General features: G+C 39.2%; 1 protein-coding gene and 1 long non-coding RNA gene across 6 annotated transcripts in view; one reads left to right on the top strand and one right to left on the bottom strand.

Moving 5' to 3' along the window:
* Positions 1-504: 504 nt before the first annotated feature.
* Zranb2 (zinc finger RANBP2-type containing 2) lies at positions 505-15,397 on the bottom strand. 5 transcript variants are annotated; one of them, XM_036189875.1, is made up of 11 exons: positions 15,012-15,396; positions 13,245-13,297; positions 13,048-13,156; positions 11,981-12,063; positions 8,988-9,064; positions 8,473-8,607; positions 7,763-7,932; positions 6,322-6,408; positions 4,249-4,407; positions 2,725-2,799; positions 505-2,209 (listed from the first exon to the last, which is right to left on the bottom strand). In XM_036189875.1, the coding sequence occupies exons 1-10, from the start codon at positions 15,065-15,067 to the stop codon at positions 2,766-2,768; spliced, it is 963 nt and encodes a 320-aa protein (XP_036045768.1). In that variant the 5' UTR covers positions 15,068-15,396; the 3' UTR covers positions 505-2,209; positions 2,725-2,765. The 5 variants fall into 5 exon arrangements, 4 of the variants coding, with proteins under 4 accessions (XP_036045768.1, XP_036045767.1, XP_036045771.1 ...); XM_036189874.1 differs by lacking the exon at positions 2,725-2,799 and having other exon boundaries at positions 15,012-15,395; XM_036189878.1 differs by lacking the exons at positions 2,725-2,799; positions 15,012-15,396 and adding an exon at positions 14,167-14,906.
* Positions 14,947-16,269, top strand: part of LOC118585376 — a 31,289-nt gene continuing 29,966 nt past the window's right edge. The window contains exon 1 of the long non-coding RNA XR_004945182.1: positions 14,947-15,511. This is a non-coding gene — a long non-coding RNA (uncharacterized LOC118585376). The remainder of the gene's footprint in view (positions 15,512-16,269) is intronic.

Raw genomic sequence — 16,269 nt, 5'->3', positions numbered from 1 at the left:
ATTTTCCAAAAATAATACAACTTTCAGGTCAAGAAAATCATGATGGCACTCTTATTTTAAAACATTTAACACCTGGGTAAAAAACAAACCAAAACAAAAAAAACCCAAAAACCAAACCAAACCAAACCAAAACCTTCGTCAGCAGAGCCCTCCTTAGCCTCTATCAGAATCTGTAATAATGGTCCTGAGGACCAAGCAGCAAGAACAGATTGGCAGTATCCAACTGTGCCTAATTAGCCATGTACAGACAGCCTGAACTTAAAGACACTGCTAAATGACAGCAAGTATCAGCTACTGAGTAATTCTAGGAGCACACTGACATTCTACCTGACCACAGGGAGTGAGTATGTAATGTCCTGGTACTGAGCATACAAAAATGAAAATTCTGAGTACCCTAAGTCGTTGTCACCATGTTTGTTATGTTTGAAAGCAAGCAGTGAATAGTAAAAAGCGTAAACATTTAACAAAACAAAAACTATTATGAGCTTAGAAGTGAACATTCAATCAGAGCTTAAAATTTTCTAGTTTATTTCTAATAATCAACACTTGATGCTTGACTCACAGATTTTATTTACATTTGTCTACAGTATCATTTCCTGATGAAATGAACTAGTACAGCTCAATTAAACCAAATCAAATCATAATCATCAGAACTGTTTGTAAACTCCTATTAGCTAAATTTATAATCTTGTATTTGCCTAGTACAGCCCAAGTTTTAAATACAGAAAGCACAAGAACAAACCAAGGCTAACACGTCGGATCTAGAAGATCTGGGCAACTCAGAATGTTGACTTTTGAGAAGTCTGAGGCACAATTACAAGAGAGTAAGAGTTCGTGTGCAACCTACAGTAAATGCAGCAAGGAAAATAAAACAAAAAACACAGGAAAGCTTGTAAAAATATTACGAAAATATTTCTACATGTGATATTGTTTTCATCTTTAGATCAGCTGAAGTGAGAAACACTCACTTTAAAATAAAAACACTTTGTTTGATCTGCCTTCTAAACATCTTAGAATGCTTCACTTATTTAAACTGGAGCAGACAAATACTAGAGGGAAAAACAGGAAAACAATTCCTGTAATAAGGAGGCCCAGCACAACTGCCGGCCCTTGTATACTTACCTTGCTTTGCTGCTGGAGAGACTGTTAGAAGAAACCTTTTAACTTTTAAACCAGAGAACAAAATGGATCTCAAGTGACCAGATTTTAATTTTAGAAATAAAATTCTGAAAGCATTTTAAGCCATATGTTTTTTCAGGTGAGAAAAAAAAAATGATTTTGCTTAAATCATGCAGAAATAAGAATTGTTCTGTTACTTGGTATCTACAGTGTTGAAAAATCAGACATCTCAAGGCAAATGTTCACCTAAATTCACGTCTCTGTCAGCCTGTCACTGAGAAATAGGCTTCAATAGCTTTCTTCAATTTGCTCATTAACTATGATTTATACCCCCCCCCTTTGAAACCTTTATCAAACAAGTACAGTATCTGGTAACTAGATTTAAAGGATATCCATATTTCTTAAACTTTTATTTCAGATAGACATTTTGAAATAAGATGGTTGACTTACTCCTTCTGCAATTGCTAATATCCTCTTGCAATGAAAGTGGTATAAAGCTGATAGGAGAGATGATTCTAAGGCACCCTCAGCAGAGAGAACTAAAAGTTTATGGTTGTCATCTTTGTGATGTAGTTAATGTCTGGTAAGAAATTACTGGCACAGGTAAACAACATAACCTGATTGACTACTTTTCCCATATAAACATGAATTGGTTATTAACCAATAAGTTTATTAACCTTGCCCATGTGTCTAAAGTCTAGGCAAGCCCAGGCAACCCTGTCTTGGTCAATAGGACATTTAGAAATGAAAAGGACAAGAAAACAAAGTATTCTGCTACAGCTGTTTTTAAATTAAGCAAATGGTTGTAAATAATGAATAGAACATTTATCTGGGGAACAGTATGGCTTAAAATGCAATTTACTTCCAATTTCACAAATAAACACAGTTGTACTGTTTTGAAAAGCAATAAAGGCATGCACCTCTACTAGCAGATGTAGCACTTCTGACCAAATGAGACATCAACTTCCTAAAAAATATGCTTCATGCACTGTACTCAATGTTTTTAAAGATGTAAATTTTAATACATTATTTCTTTTTTGAACTTGAACGGGAACCAGAATGGGTTGATCCAGAAGACGACCTGTGGTGCCTGTAAGACACAAGAAAGCAGCACAATCTGTAAACAGCACTGAACTGTGTGTCTGTTCCTAAGACTGCAAACACCAGAAAAGAGCAGAGCAAACACTAGGTACCTTGATGCTGGCAGGAATAGTTAAACCTAAGATGTTTATACACATTTTTGGATGTGAGCTCAGAATTGGTGTGCTTTTTAACTCAAATCTCTCTGGAAGTTAATATTAATACTCAGTTCAAATATAGCCACCTCTCAATTATTCAAGGTAACGAAGGGAAAGCCTTTAAAGAAGCCTGTAATCATATACATGTACAAGGAAGGCATATAATCCTGGTAAGGCATGTGATAAAATCAATGTCAGCTGTACCAGACAGCATACCAGGTCTCTATGTAACACAGCAAGGTTTCTGCGTGTATGAAATAGTACATTTAAAGCAATGAAGTTTTGGAAGTCTAGATCACATAACGTGACTGTATAGTTAGTTCAAGTGCTAGAGTCATGCAGCCAATATGAGTAAGTCAGTATCAACCTGGGAAAAGTGGTGGTGTTCCGTAGGGGTTGGCCCTGGGCTCAGGGTTGTTTAATGTTTTCACCAATCACCTGGCTTATGGAATAGAGAACATGTGCATTAAGTTTAGATGACAACAAACTGGGGGGGAGGGGGATTATATGTGGCTAAGATAAAAATTTGCAGAAATAGTGATAAGGCAACAGAATGAATTACACTCAAATACAGAGTAATTTTCTTATAAAGAAACAATGCACAGAAAGTAGACTGGGTATAATCTTGAACTTCAAGTGTCAAGGACATCTAATTCTGTGAGAGCAGGAAAAACACAATCCTACCCTGTCACTAGACTAATGATCCTTCTTATGTTTTACAAACTAAGAGGACATGGAAAATTTGCTAAAATTACAAATGAAGTTACAAATCATAATTAAGACATTGAGAACCAAGAGAAAATTAATGAAACTGAGTAATTAAGTTCTGCTGCAGAAAAGGCTGACTATGCACATGACAAGTGCTGTAGCAGGAATCTTAAAAGGTCTTATTAATTAAAACAAATCTGAAGCCAGGTATTGGGGTAAATCTGGAAGATCAGAGAAGCAGAACAAGCCACAGCTACCTCACCTCACCAGTTCCTCAGCTGATCCTGTTTCCTTAGGCTGGAAGCCTCTGAGTCCTCACTCAAATGGATCTCAGCTGAACTGTGCTGCTCAAAGTCTAAAAGCCTAACCAGCCAAATCTTCTAGTTTCTGGTCCTCATGCCTTATACACCTTTCTGTTTTCTACCATCACTCCCTGGGATTAAAGGTGTGAGTCACCATACTTGGGGGTATCCTTAAACAAATGGATTTCTGCCTCTGGAATGCTAGGATTAAAGGCGTGAGCTACCACTGCCTATCCTCTATGTTTAATATTGTGGCCGTTCTGTCTCTGACCCCAGATAAGTTTATTAGGGTGCACAATATTTCAGGGAACACAATACCACCACAAAGTGCACTCTAGATACAGGGACCCAGTGAAGGTCCTTTTCAAAAGAGAAAAATGGATCTGGACTGCAAGATGAAAACAGTACTAACTACAAGGAGTAATTTCCATGTAAAGGGCATGAATGTCATTTGCTATGGAAATGCATATATATTTAAATGAGGACAGAGCCCAATGATCTTGCAAGGTAATCCTGATTAGGTACCCTAGAATCCCTACCATTTCAAGCATTTAATTTTAAAAAACAAACAGATGTAAATTATTTCAACATATAGCTTTTGGGATTCAATCTTTAAGAACACAAAAATAACCGAGAGTTGGCTATAATAATACACATGGAAATAAAAATTCAAACAATAAAATGGTCAGAGAATAGTCTGTCCTGTAACTTTTTCTAAAGTTAATAACAAGCTACTAAACAAGGTAATCAGATTTCTGAAGTTTAAAGATGAAAAATATAATTTTAAAGAACAAAGGAGAAAAAAATCTAACCCTTGCCTAGAAAGTCCATCTACTCAATACAGGTAAGAACACCCATTCTTATGCTACAGAAACCCAAACCTTTCGGGTGACCGTGATCTCGTTCGTCTTTTTTTGCGAACAGCGGGTGAAGAAGGTCTAGAGCGACTCCTCTTCCTGTCTCTTTCAGGAGATGATGAAGAACTTGAGTAAGATCTTTTTCTTGGGGAGGAAGAGCCCCTGTGGGACCTGGAGCTGGATCTTCATTGATTGAGAGACAAAGCAGACATTTCATTAAGGGCACAAGTGAAGACTGTCCAGTTCCCAAAAGCAAACAGGACTGTGACTAAAGAGTTTTGTAAGAGGGAATACTTACTGCTTACTCAGAAGACTTCTGGTTCAACCTTGAACATGTTCTATATATACACAACCATTTTATTTTTAAAAAATTCTAAATATTTACCCCATGGTAATTAAAAAGCAGCTTACCGAATTAAGACAGAATATTTTTATAATTGTTTATAACTTTGTAACCTAAAGTATATAATTAGTGAAATCAAGAGGTAACTTCAATTCTGTGACTTTATAGTCAGAAATTAGATCCTTCCATTTGGGGAAAATCCATGTTAGGCAAAACCTGCTGAGGACAATGAACTTAACTTCTCACATAAGGTGCAACAGAGAACTGAGGGACACAGCCCAGAAAGATAAAACACTATGCTGCTAAGTAGTCAAAGAAAATGGCAGCTTTAAAACTTGACTTGTGCTTAGATCTGTGCTATGAAATACGAAGTGGAGACATTCCCACGTTTTAGGTGGAAATGTAAAAATTTTAAAATGCAAATTTATCTTCATTTACATATTTTGGTTGAAGGAATTTAGCTCAAACTTCCCAAAAAATTCACCTTTGGGCTTAAAATAAAATGAGAAAGCCCAAAAGGAGAATTCTTTGGAAAGTTGTAAGCAATTAAAATGTTTGGGAAGGATATGAAGGCTTTTCTGTAAACCTCAGTCCTACAGTTCCCAAAGGGACCACACCAAGACTCAACGGTTTGAAGTAAGCACCAACATGTTAATACACATAAGAAAGCACCTTTGCTCTACTGTGTACTGGCTCAGTGAGTGCACGCATCACTCTTCTCCTCAGTGGGACTCAGGTAGTTGCCCTCAAACGCTAGAATGGGCTCAAGTAAGTGAACCTTTCTCCAGAAGAGCTGTTAGAAAACTTCAATGTGAATTCCCACAAGTGGGATTTTAGAGGCTTTCGTATTAATGCTGCGTGCCTGCAGTAGACAACAATACAGTGACTTAACATAAAGGCAGCATATTTTAATGAAGTACAGAAATTTTTTTCAAGAAGGCAAAAACTAGTGTTTCAAGTGCTTCTTTACCAATCATTTTCCTTTGATATTTGACTAAAGACGACTGAAATGTTCACAGCATGGCTTATATCACATATTAGCTAAGCTAACATCCTATCTGACTTAGTTTTAAGAGGAATGTTTGCTATATGGATAATTTATAATATTCTTTAAAGTCAGGAAAATTGAGTAAACACAAACAGCACTCACTAGAAACTGAGATAAAAATGGCAAAGCTGTTTCTGTAAACAGTTGCCTGTAAAACAAAATCTAGCCAGGCGGTGGTGGTGCACGCCTTTAATCCCAGCACTCAGAGACAGAAGCAGGGGGAATCTCTGTGAGTTCAAGGCCAGCCTAGTATACAGAGTGAATTCCAGGATAGCCAGGACTGTTTCACAGAGAACCCCTGTCTCGAAAAACCCAAACCCAAACCCCAAAAACTATTTTGAAGCTGCATACTGGACTGGTCTTCCTTCTAGCAATAATGCTTCATTTGTGTGTCAAATTTAATTAACAACTGAAAACATAATCTTAAGCCACTAGCTATTTGGTAGAGTAATGGCCTCATCTTCCTATATTACACATCTTAGCTATGGATGTAAAGCTATCCCCTTTATTCATCCATGGAAATGTCTGGGCACATACTGTGAAATGCAAACATTTTATGGTGGGGTTAAACTGAGACAAGTGCATTAGTTTCCTATTGCTAAAATAAAATTGACAAATAGAAGCAGTGATGAGGGAAAGCAGTGGAGCCTTCTGAAGCCTTTAATACTTTCCTCTCTGCCTTACAGAGAGGTGCTACCTCATTCACCTTGATTTCGAACCACGGGATCTGGAATGTTCTCTGGAACCGGAGTGAGACCTTGACTGCGAGCTGGAAGAGCTTCTTGAACGGGACCTGGAACAACACGGAAGCATTTTTTTCCCTAGGACCACATTTTTTGAGCTCTGTGATATGAACACTGAAAGAAAGACATATATTAAAAGTGCATTTTTTCACATAAAAAGGGGTCTATGCAAGATACACATTTTCCAAGCAAAAAGGCTTCTTATTATAATAAAGATTAAGCTAAAAAAAAAAAAGAAAAAAAAAACAACAACAACAAAAAAAAAACAAAAAAACCCAAAATTCAGTGATGACTTTCCAAACCCGATCAAAACACCATCAGGCCCCTATATCGTAAGCAAGTGAGCACCACCAGTTCACAGACAACGTTACAGCTACATTTAAATTCTCCAGTGCTCCTATCCCTTTAATTTGCAAAATTCCAGTGTCTAGTAGGCAGGAAACACTAACTGCTGCATCACATCTTTGATGTCTACTCTTTACTTGTTTGTCTTAAATAATTAAAGATACAATAACCCTAGCAGTGCTCTACATTAATTACATTACTGACAAGAGTGTGGCACTGGGGAAATGTAACACTTACATTCTGAAAACTACAAATTACATCTCTGACACCATCTTCTGTTTGTCCCCACAAGTAGGGACTGTCACACTTTCATCTCAAAATAGTCTTTTGAGGAAAGGGAGGGACTAGAAATGGAGCCTAGGGCCCCACACATGCCGACAAGGCTCTGTCACTGATGTATAGTCCCCAGCCCTCAGAATCACTCTAAAAACATCATTCTTAGGCTTTTCAGTGCTAAATAGATAGCTGGAAACATACTTGTTTCTTAGATATGATTAAAATAATTGGGCATTAATTCTGAACTGTAAAATGTACCATTTACTTTTTTATTATTAAATACATGTTTACAGCACCCAAACATCCTGCTTTAATTCCCGGACACCTGAGAAGTGTAAGTACCTAATGGTTGAATTTGTTTCTTTATTCAGAAGAGTAATATCAAAATAAATTATCAAAAATTGTGCAAGTGTCATTAATGCCCAGAAAATCTCCAGCTAAGCCTCTGACATGCTGAAATAAATATCCACTTGACAATGTCTGAACATATGCTACCCTCTTAAATATATATATATATATATCACTTACACAATGCTTTTGAACTTAAGTTACTCTAGTCAAAGTCAAGAGGGTGACACAGAATAAGCAACTTCTAAGATTTCAAATTTCTGAAAATACAAGGCAGTATTTATAGGGTACAAAGATAAAGTCTAGCTAAGGTGACTTGATTGAAATACTTAAAATAAAAGGCTTATTTAAGTTAAATAGTAAAATAAAGTTTATAAGTAAAAAGTTAGATACTGACATTTTGACTGGTGTTACCCTTGGCCTGCACCCGTTTACCTGGACCTGGACCTTGAACTTGAGGGGGAGGATGAGCGTGATGAAGATCTCGAGTGAGATGATCGAGACTTTGAGCGACTCCGTCTATTTGCTTTCTTTTTGTTACTATCTTCTTCTTCACTGGCATCAAGATTATATTTTGAGAGATCAGCATCATCTTCATCCTCGTCCTAATAAAATTTTAATTCTGTTTAGATATTTAAGTATTAACGACACCCACCAAAAAGATGAATATTCATTATACTAGACATTATCAGATGGGTCTGTTACCCAGGACATGCATCAAACTGTCAGTAATTTTTAATTGTATCTGGAGTCCCTGGCCCACCCCCACCAGCCTTAGTTTGGGACACTATTTTCTTTTCCCTCTGCTACAACAGCTGTTTGCTTGGTTCTGTGCCCCAACACTTCAATGTGCTGACAACTCATCACACTGAAAAACAGGAACCTGCTTTTCCATGAGCTTGGCTTGGAAGATGAAAAGATATTATATAGCAAAGAGACAAATACATACCATTTGTTTCTTAAAACACATTCTAAAGTCTGGACTTAGACAGCCAAAACATAAACTCATACTGTGGCCCACACTGAGTAAAAGCTGTCCTCCTTACCCACTCCCCGCCAATGGTCCAGGTGTCAAAAGCATCTTGTGCTTCAGAACAGTTCCAGTAAGATAAAGGGGAGCGAGGATAGGGGGCAGGAGGCATTACCTCATCCAGCTTATATTTAGACAGATCTTCATCCTCATCCTCTTCTTCTCCCTCTGACTCTTTATCTTCAACTTCCTTTAATATAGATGCCGGACCAACTGCCTTCCCCCTGTATTTTTTCTTTTTACGTCCAAACTAGAGTAAAAACAAACAAAATGTTTCTTTAGGCTGAAACACATGAAAATCATTTTATTTTCTAAAACTATCTGTGCCCATGTGAAAAGGCAGATGTTGAAATTTGAGCCTGTAATTCCTGCACTTGCAGGTGGAGATGGAAGATCCCTTACTGGTCAGTCAATCTGGTCAACAGTTGAGTTCTAGGTTCAATGAGAGAACCTGTCTCCAAAAACAAGGTAAAGATCAATAGAGGAAAATACCCAGTATCAATGCACAGCCTCTACACATGCACAGATGCACACATGAGGGCACACACACAGAGCTCTTCTGAATTTCAGGTTATATTTTTCTCATTTCTCTAACTTAAAACAGACTGTACACATCCACTGAAAGCTTACCTCATCATACTCCCCATCAGATTCTTCTCTTTCTATATATTCAACATTTTCTCTTTCATTAAAACCACCTCCATATCCTTTAAAAGAGGGCATAAATTGCTGTAACAACTCAAATAACAAAATTATTATACTCATCCTATTCCCAACTAACAGAAAATGAAAATCTAATCAAGCTGGTTACTTTTGTAACTAATAATTACTAATCTTTTACAAGTTAAAAATCATGATAGAGAAGTCAGATCTATTTTAGTTGTAAAGCCATAGCAGTACTTACAGATCTTTTCAATTTAAAATTTCCCATGACAAGTCATTCATGGAATGTATATGTAAAACATCTTTATTTTCTGCTATGACAAAGTTTTAGAAGAACTTTCCTCCCCATTATAATTCTTCTAGAACTGGGCTCATAAGAATCAGGATTAAACTTATATTTATCTGAAAACACAGACTTTGAAGGTAGGGTTAAGGTGAACAAAGGGCCAGGAAGCATGCAACTGAGGAGCACATCCTGATGTGGGCAGCACTAATCTCAACACAAACCTCTTCAAGAGGCCAGGTCTTAGAAGGAAATCACAAATTCAGCTGGGATAGAACAAATGTGACAATTACACAACAATGTAAAATAAGTAGCTTTATTTGTAGGTCAAAGAAATCAGATCTGGAGACACAAGTTTGGGTATTACAGTGCATCTATTGTTACTTAAGACTTTGGTTTTAAAGAAAATATATAGAAAACAAAGGAAACGGAGAAGGCCCAAGGAAGATCCTTTAAGAGTCCAAACACCAGTCGTGAGGTAGAATACAGAATATAGGGAGAAACAAGAGCACTGAGGAGGAGATAAACAAGGTGGCACTTATAGAAGGCAAAGCTGCCTCTGGGAGTTAAGAGCTGGAAGCCCAGGAATGAAAGAAAAAACAAAACAAAAACCACCAGAATACTATGTAATAAGGATCGCACATATTAAGAATTAAAAACAAACAAACAAAGTAGGGGAAAGAAAAGCTAGAAGGACTAGATTCAAAAGATCTATCTACCACTAGGCCTCTGATCCCCAGAAATCAAACAGGGACAGTGAGTGGTGTGTAATTAGGGAGAAAAGGCAAACAGGAAACAAGTTTTTTACCAACTTAAGAGCTTCTCATGCTGAGGAAGTGTACTGTCTATGACATAATCACATTTCAAGGAGGTAACAGCGTTAATTGCTAGCAATGGGAAAACTATATTCTGCCAGAGGTTCACTACCAACATACAGAAACAACAGTAGTCAACTATTACTAAATATCACCAACACAATCACTAGGCCTTGGGACCCACTCCCAAAGAAGCCTAATAGCTGACACAAGTATAAAAAGTTTACAGTTCTTTGACAATATGACATTCTCAGAAAAGGCACCACATCCTTGAGTCATAGACATGGAGCTATCAAGCTGGTACTGATCTGAAAATTTTATCCTTACTGTCTAATTTCATAGTGTTAGAATGATCTATGCACAGTACCAAGGGAAGAAAAATAAGTCTTGACTCAGCTACAAACCCTGCAAGTCTTAATGAGGGGCCTTTCTAGATATGCCCCACTAGCGCAACAGCAACACAATGTTATGAGGATAACCAACCATGTTCTGATTAGATTTAAAGCTCTCTCTAGAAGACACACAAGCATGGTACCATTAGTAGGGCAAAAAACCCATAGCTCAGTAGGTCACAGGACCTGGGGGGGAACCTGATATAATGACTCTGCTATATGGGCAGAGTTAAGGGATACATGTCACCAGTAGATGGAGATTAATACAGAAGCCAACAGGAAGTCAATGTGCAGAGAACATGTGGAGTGCTCCCCTTTGAGTGGTACATCTATACCACATCCTTCCCCCTAAGGCTCAGTGATCATCAAAAGGGGATGGAAGTACTGTAAGCACCAAAGGGAGTGGAGTACACTATAGTAAAAGTTAATTTGATGGACCCAACCACACAGCTGGAACATGAACTCACATGGCTGTGACTGTATACAACACTTTCACAAGATCAAGCTGACAAAGTCCCAGCATGGATTGGGGAGGGGCTCATAAAATCTCACACCAGCTGAGATGTTACTGGCAACTGATGGCTGCTAGGAGGCAACATAAGCTGCATGCCTATGAGTGCTACCCATGTTCCTCTAGATGGATAGTATGACATCCACACACAAATAGCCAGCACTAATGGTACTCAGTAGTTTAAAAAGGAAAGAGAGCACATGACGTTGAGGGAACGTGGTAGTAGGGTTAGGAGAGGAACTGGAGGTGAGGGAATGTCTGGCCTGTGAATTTGACCAAAACACATGGGCACATGTGAAATTCTCAAGGAGAAAAACAAAACTAAAACCAAACAAACAAACACCCTCAACAACAGAAAAGAATTTACAGTTTTATGCTTTGTAATTTGTAGTTTTAAGGTTTTCCTGATAATTCTAAAATGTGGCTAAGGTTAAGAGTAATTTTTTTTTAAGTTTTACAGGATGTCTTTAAAGGTGTTATTTACCTCTTTATCACACTAGAACGTAAGATATTGCTGTATCATTACCAACTATCATACATCTAAGCTAGGAGGAGGCAGAAAAGCATTTCTGAAAGTACCCTAGGATTCCAAATTCTAGAGTAGGGCTGCTTAACACTACTTCATAAACTGAAATTATCAAACCAACGATTTTTTTTTTTTTTTTTTTTTTTTGAGTGTGAAGGGAATAAAAAAAAATCTCAGTAAATAACCTAAGGTGTGGTAGTACATGCTTGTGATACCAGCACACAGGAGGATGAGGCAGAAGGTGAGAGATGAAAGCCATTCTTGGTCATACATCAAGTCTGAGTCCAGATAAGGTTACATAAACAGAACACATACACACAAAACAAACAAACGAAAGGAGAAGATAGACAGATTCCTTGTTTTTTTCCTGTGCTCTCTTGAGAAGGTAGTAACTTCTTTTAGAAATGGTGATTAGAATGTGGCTCAATCTTACCCGTTCTTTCTTCTAACTTAGCATACTTTGGAGTATTACACATGTTACACTCTGATCTTCTGGCCCAATTCACATTACTGCAACTATAATTGCAAAAAAAAACAAAAACAAAAAAAACCCATCAAATCAGAAAGCCCCTAAACATAGAAAAAATATTACTAACATTTGAAAACTTTTTGTTGAAATAATTAGTACAAAGCAATGTTCATTAAGAAGTAATGTAAATTAAAAACAAAACACTGTTCTAGGGAAAATGGATTCCCAGAATAGCCTGAACTATGTAGGCAGAGAACAAAAACCTATTCAATATAAATAATACTTTGAGAAGTGACACAACTAGAGATTCTGCTACCTAGGGGAAAAACACTAATTAAAGGCCCCATTTTTTTTTTTTAAATCATCTCTGAATCTACCTTGAAGAGTGAGGGCATACCTTTCAAATATGGCTGCTGTTCTTATTCCCCTCTAAGGACTCCTTGAAGTATAATAAATCCTGTGACTTATGTTTGTTGCTAAACAATTTCTATGTATAGATTCAAAGTCTATCTACAGGACCAGAGCTTTATCTAAGATGTTTTTCTGGTCTGATGCTCTTTCATATATGTAGGATCTACCTATATACTACAAAGCGTGGAGACTGGGAAAAATCAATACAAAATGAAACCTAAATTTGAAAGGCAAAAATATTAAGAAATCTAACAAGAAACTTTTTTTTTTTATTTTTATGGAAGGCAATTTATGTGTCCCAAGTGACTTTCATATGATAAAAGAGGCAAAAAAAAAAAAAAAAAGGGGGGGGCAATTATTCAGTATCAGGAAGTAGACCACACGGTGCCCATCTCTTTGGTTATCAGCTCATAAACACTCTCCCACAGCAACAATTGGTTATACTCCTGAAAGATATTACTTAAAATTTCTTTCTCATTATACTTAGACCAGGACCAATACACTTTTGGCTTAAAAGGATACAATATCTTGTCATGTAATTAGTAAGAGTTCATCGTATTAATGAGTGGTGATTGGAAATATTTTTATTGTAGCAACAGACAGCAATCTGAAGCACATACGTTTTGCACTGCCAGTCATTTGCACTGAATAAGCCTCGGCTCTTCTCTGCCAGCGTCTTTCCTATTTCTGTTCCCCCAGCTTTCATCATCTTGGCTTCAGTTGTTTTCTCTGAAACAGACAAAATAATGCAATATAAATCCTGTGAAGTAAAGAAGTGATCTATACATACATTAGAGACTCAACCATAAGCACTCACCTCGACCACATCTATTACAGCTTGTTCTCCTAGCAAAGTTTACATTTCCACACCTGAAAATAAAATGAGACACACTTAAAGAATTCCTATTATTTAAAATGTCTACATTTTAAACTGTCTTCACTACACCCTGAAACTGAACAAGCTTACCCATCAAGTTAATATCAGCATCACCGGAGAGAACAAGAGCTGGGTAAAAATCTCAACCTTGTATTTACAATGTACAGCTACCATTTCAGGATTCTATCTTCACTAGCATGCTTCATTAGTTACATTAAATTCCCTTGTTCCAAAGTGTCATCTGTCTCATCTTCAACAATTAGGCAAGATAACCAGAGATTAAAAAAAGAACACCAAATTAACTTTCAGTGAAAGTTGTTTTGAGTTTTATAAGAAGCACAAAATCCTGGGGAGGGGTCCACCAGGAAAGAACAGGAATAGAAAGGCTTCAGAGAACTGATGAAACATTCTTTTGGAGGTAGGATGTGGGATGATAAAAGAAAATACCGGCTATATTAACTAAGAACATTAAATAGTAAAGAAATTCGAGTATTCTAGTGTTTATCAAACCTAAAACATAGGAAAAAAAAAAAAACCAAGAAATCAAACCACAACCAATAAAGTAAAACTTTATGACATTATATACTAAAGTTTTTATACACTTACATGACCTTAGTGTTTAAGTTCAAGCATGTTAGATGCTCCAAACAGAATTTAATGTTTAAATTAAAAAAGAAAAACAAGCCATCGCCCAATTTAAAAAATGAATGAGATAAGTCAATGGAAGTGCAACACTAAACTGAACAACTCCATACAACTTTTAGGTTGCTTTTCTCTGTTAAAAAATACACAATATCCAAGTAACACTGAAAATATGTTCCGAAAAAATGTCTCCTTGATTTATATAATCAGTAGAACTAACGTTCTGTTTCTGCCAGTGAGTTTAGGTGCTCAGGACAACGAACGATGTGTTCTCCCGAAATATCTGGGTGTGTTTTCAGTAAGAACATAGAGAGCATATTTTCTACAAGTCACAGATGGCACCAAGTCAGAGGCCAGTGTCCTAATCTCTGAAGTTCCAAAGTGTCACACAGTGCTCCGTAATGACAGTCCAAGGGAACCTCAGTTCTACTGTTGGTCAGTGAGTTTAAGCCAAATAGTTATCAACTAAGTGAATGTGAGTGACATCATTTCCTTGCTCTCCACATACTACCCACGCTATTTCGGTGTTAACTGTAAGAGCGCAATGTATGTTCTGGCAAAGGTGCTTCAAGTCAGACGCTCGGCAGCAGACAGAATTGGCAGTAAACCCGGGCTTCCTCCAGCTTTCGCTCTGGCTCTCTAAGAACACGAGCCGGTGCATCACTGTTTTTTGTTTGTTTGTTCGTTTGTTTTGAATACGGACATCTATTCAGGAAGATTTCCATCGCCGTCAGCCAAGCACACCGGCTTCACAGCCACGTACGCGCCCGGGCCTCGGCCTCCAGGAAGGAGGGTGCGAAAAGCCGAAGTCACAGGGAAGGATCAGCAGGCCCGGAAACACGGCGGCCCCGGGGAGGGTCGGAGAGCACAGCGCCGCGACCGAGGCAGAGCTCGGAGCAGGGCGACTGAGCCGAGAGCCGAGCTCCGCGCGAGGGTCACGTGCGGGCCGCCCGCGACCGCTCAAGGCCGGTCGCCCCGCCGTCCCCACAAAGGCCGCAGCCCCGCCGCCGCCCTCACGAGGGCCGCCGGGCTGCCCCTGGCCCCACACCGCCCCGCCGCGCTCACTTCTTGTCAGGGCAGATCCAGTCTCCGTCACTGACTCGGAAATTCTTGGTCGACATCTTGGACGCCAGCAGCACAGCCGCCCGCAGCGACGTCCCCACCGGAGCCGCGGGGCCTCGCGCCGGGCTGTCCGCGCTCCGCCGGACCCGCCCTCCGCTGTGGGGGAGGGCAGACGACGGAGGCCACCCGGCCGCGAGCCTGGCGCCGCCGTGCGGAGACCACGCCCGAGAGCCCGCTGCTCGGCCCGAGGCTCTGCCCCGATGCGGCCTCACCGCGTTCCTGAGCAGGCGCCGCGGGGACAGCCCGGCCTGGTGGCCATCATAGCGCCGCGCGGGCCGTCATAGCGCCGCAGGCACAGCAGAGAGACCGGCAGACCAAAGGACCCCAGAGAAACGCACTTCCGCCTCCGGGGTGGGGCTAGGGTCGCAGAGGCGGAAGTGACTCGCAGGGCTGGGAAGCATGGGCTTTGGCGTTGCCTAGGGTTCACTGGGGCGAGCGAGAAGGTGGGCAGTTCGAGTCTTTGGAGAAGATATTTGATTTTGAGTTTTGGACAGAGTGTGAGGTTTAGCTCACGTTGCCCTGGATTTCACTATGTCGTCCAGGCTAACTTCGAACCTCTGCCACGCCAACACGCCAGGCTTTTCTCTTATGAGAACAGAGTCTTACTGTTAGCTCCAGCTGAAATCCTTTTGTAGCCAGGCTGCTTAGTATTTGGATAGAAAAGTCATATTAATAAAGGAAGACAACTCTCTTCTTTGGGATGTTTAAAAACTTGGCTTTTTAAATAGATAATATGTGTAAGAGATAAGCCTTGCACATAAGGGAGCGGAGCTATCCAAAGGTTTTAGAAATAGAACATTGTCAGTAGTGATACAATTACCAGTGTCTCCTGATTCCAACTCACTACCTTTCTCCAGATTTAATTTATTGAATTTATTCTCTTTGTTTTTAAAAGATTTAGTTCATACAACATATGCTTATTTATTAAAGTGATCTCTCTTTCTTCCTTCCTTCCTTTCTTTCTCTACCTTCCTTCCTTCCTTTCTTTTCTTTCTTTTCTTTCTTTCGAGACAGGGTTTTTCTGTGTAGCTTTACGCCTTTCCTGGATCTCGCTCGGCAGACCAGGCTGGCCTCGAACTCACAAAGATCCACCTGCCTCTACCTCCTGAGTGCTGGGATTAAAGGGTGCGCTACTACCGCTACCACCGCGGGCTATGTTGTTTTTTTGAGACAAGGTTTCTCTGTGTAACAGCTCTGGCTG

The sequence above is a fragment of the Onychomys torridus genome, chromosome 6, assembly GCF_903995425.1.
Source record: "Onychomys torridus chromosome 6, mOncTor1.1, whole genome shotgun sequence".
Classification (NCBI taxonomy): Eukaryota; Metazoa; Chordata; class Mammalia; order Rodentia; family Cricetidae; genus Onychomys; species Onychomys torridus.
Note: the sequence above shows the minus strand (reverse complement) of the source record. Positions and strands in the feature narration are given on the sequence as shown.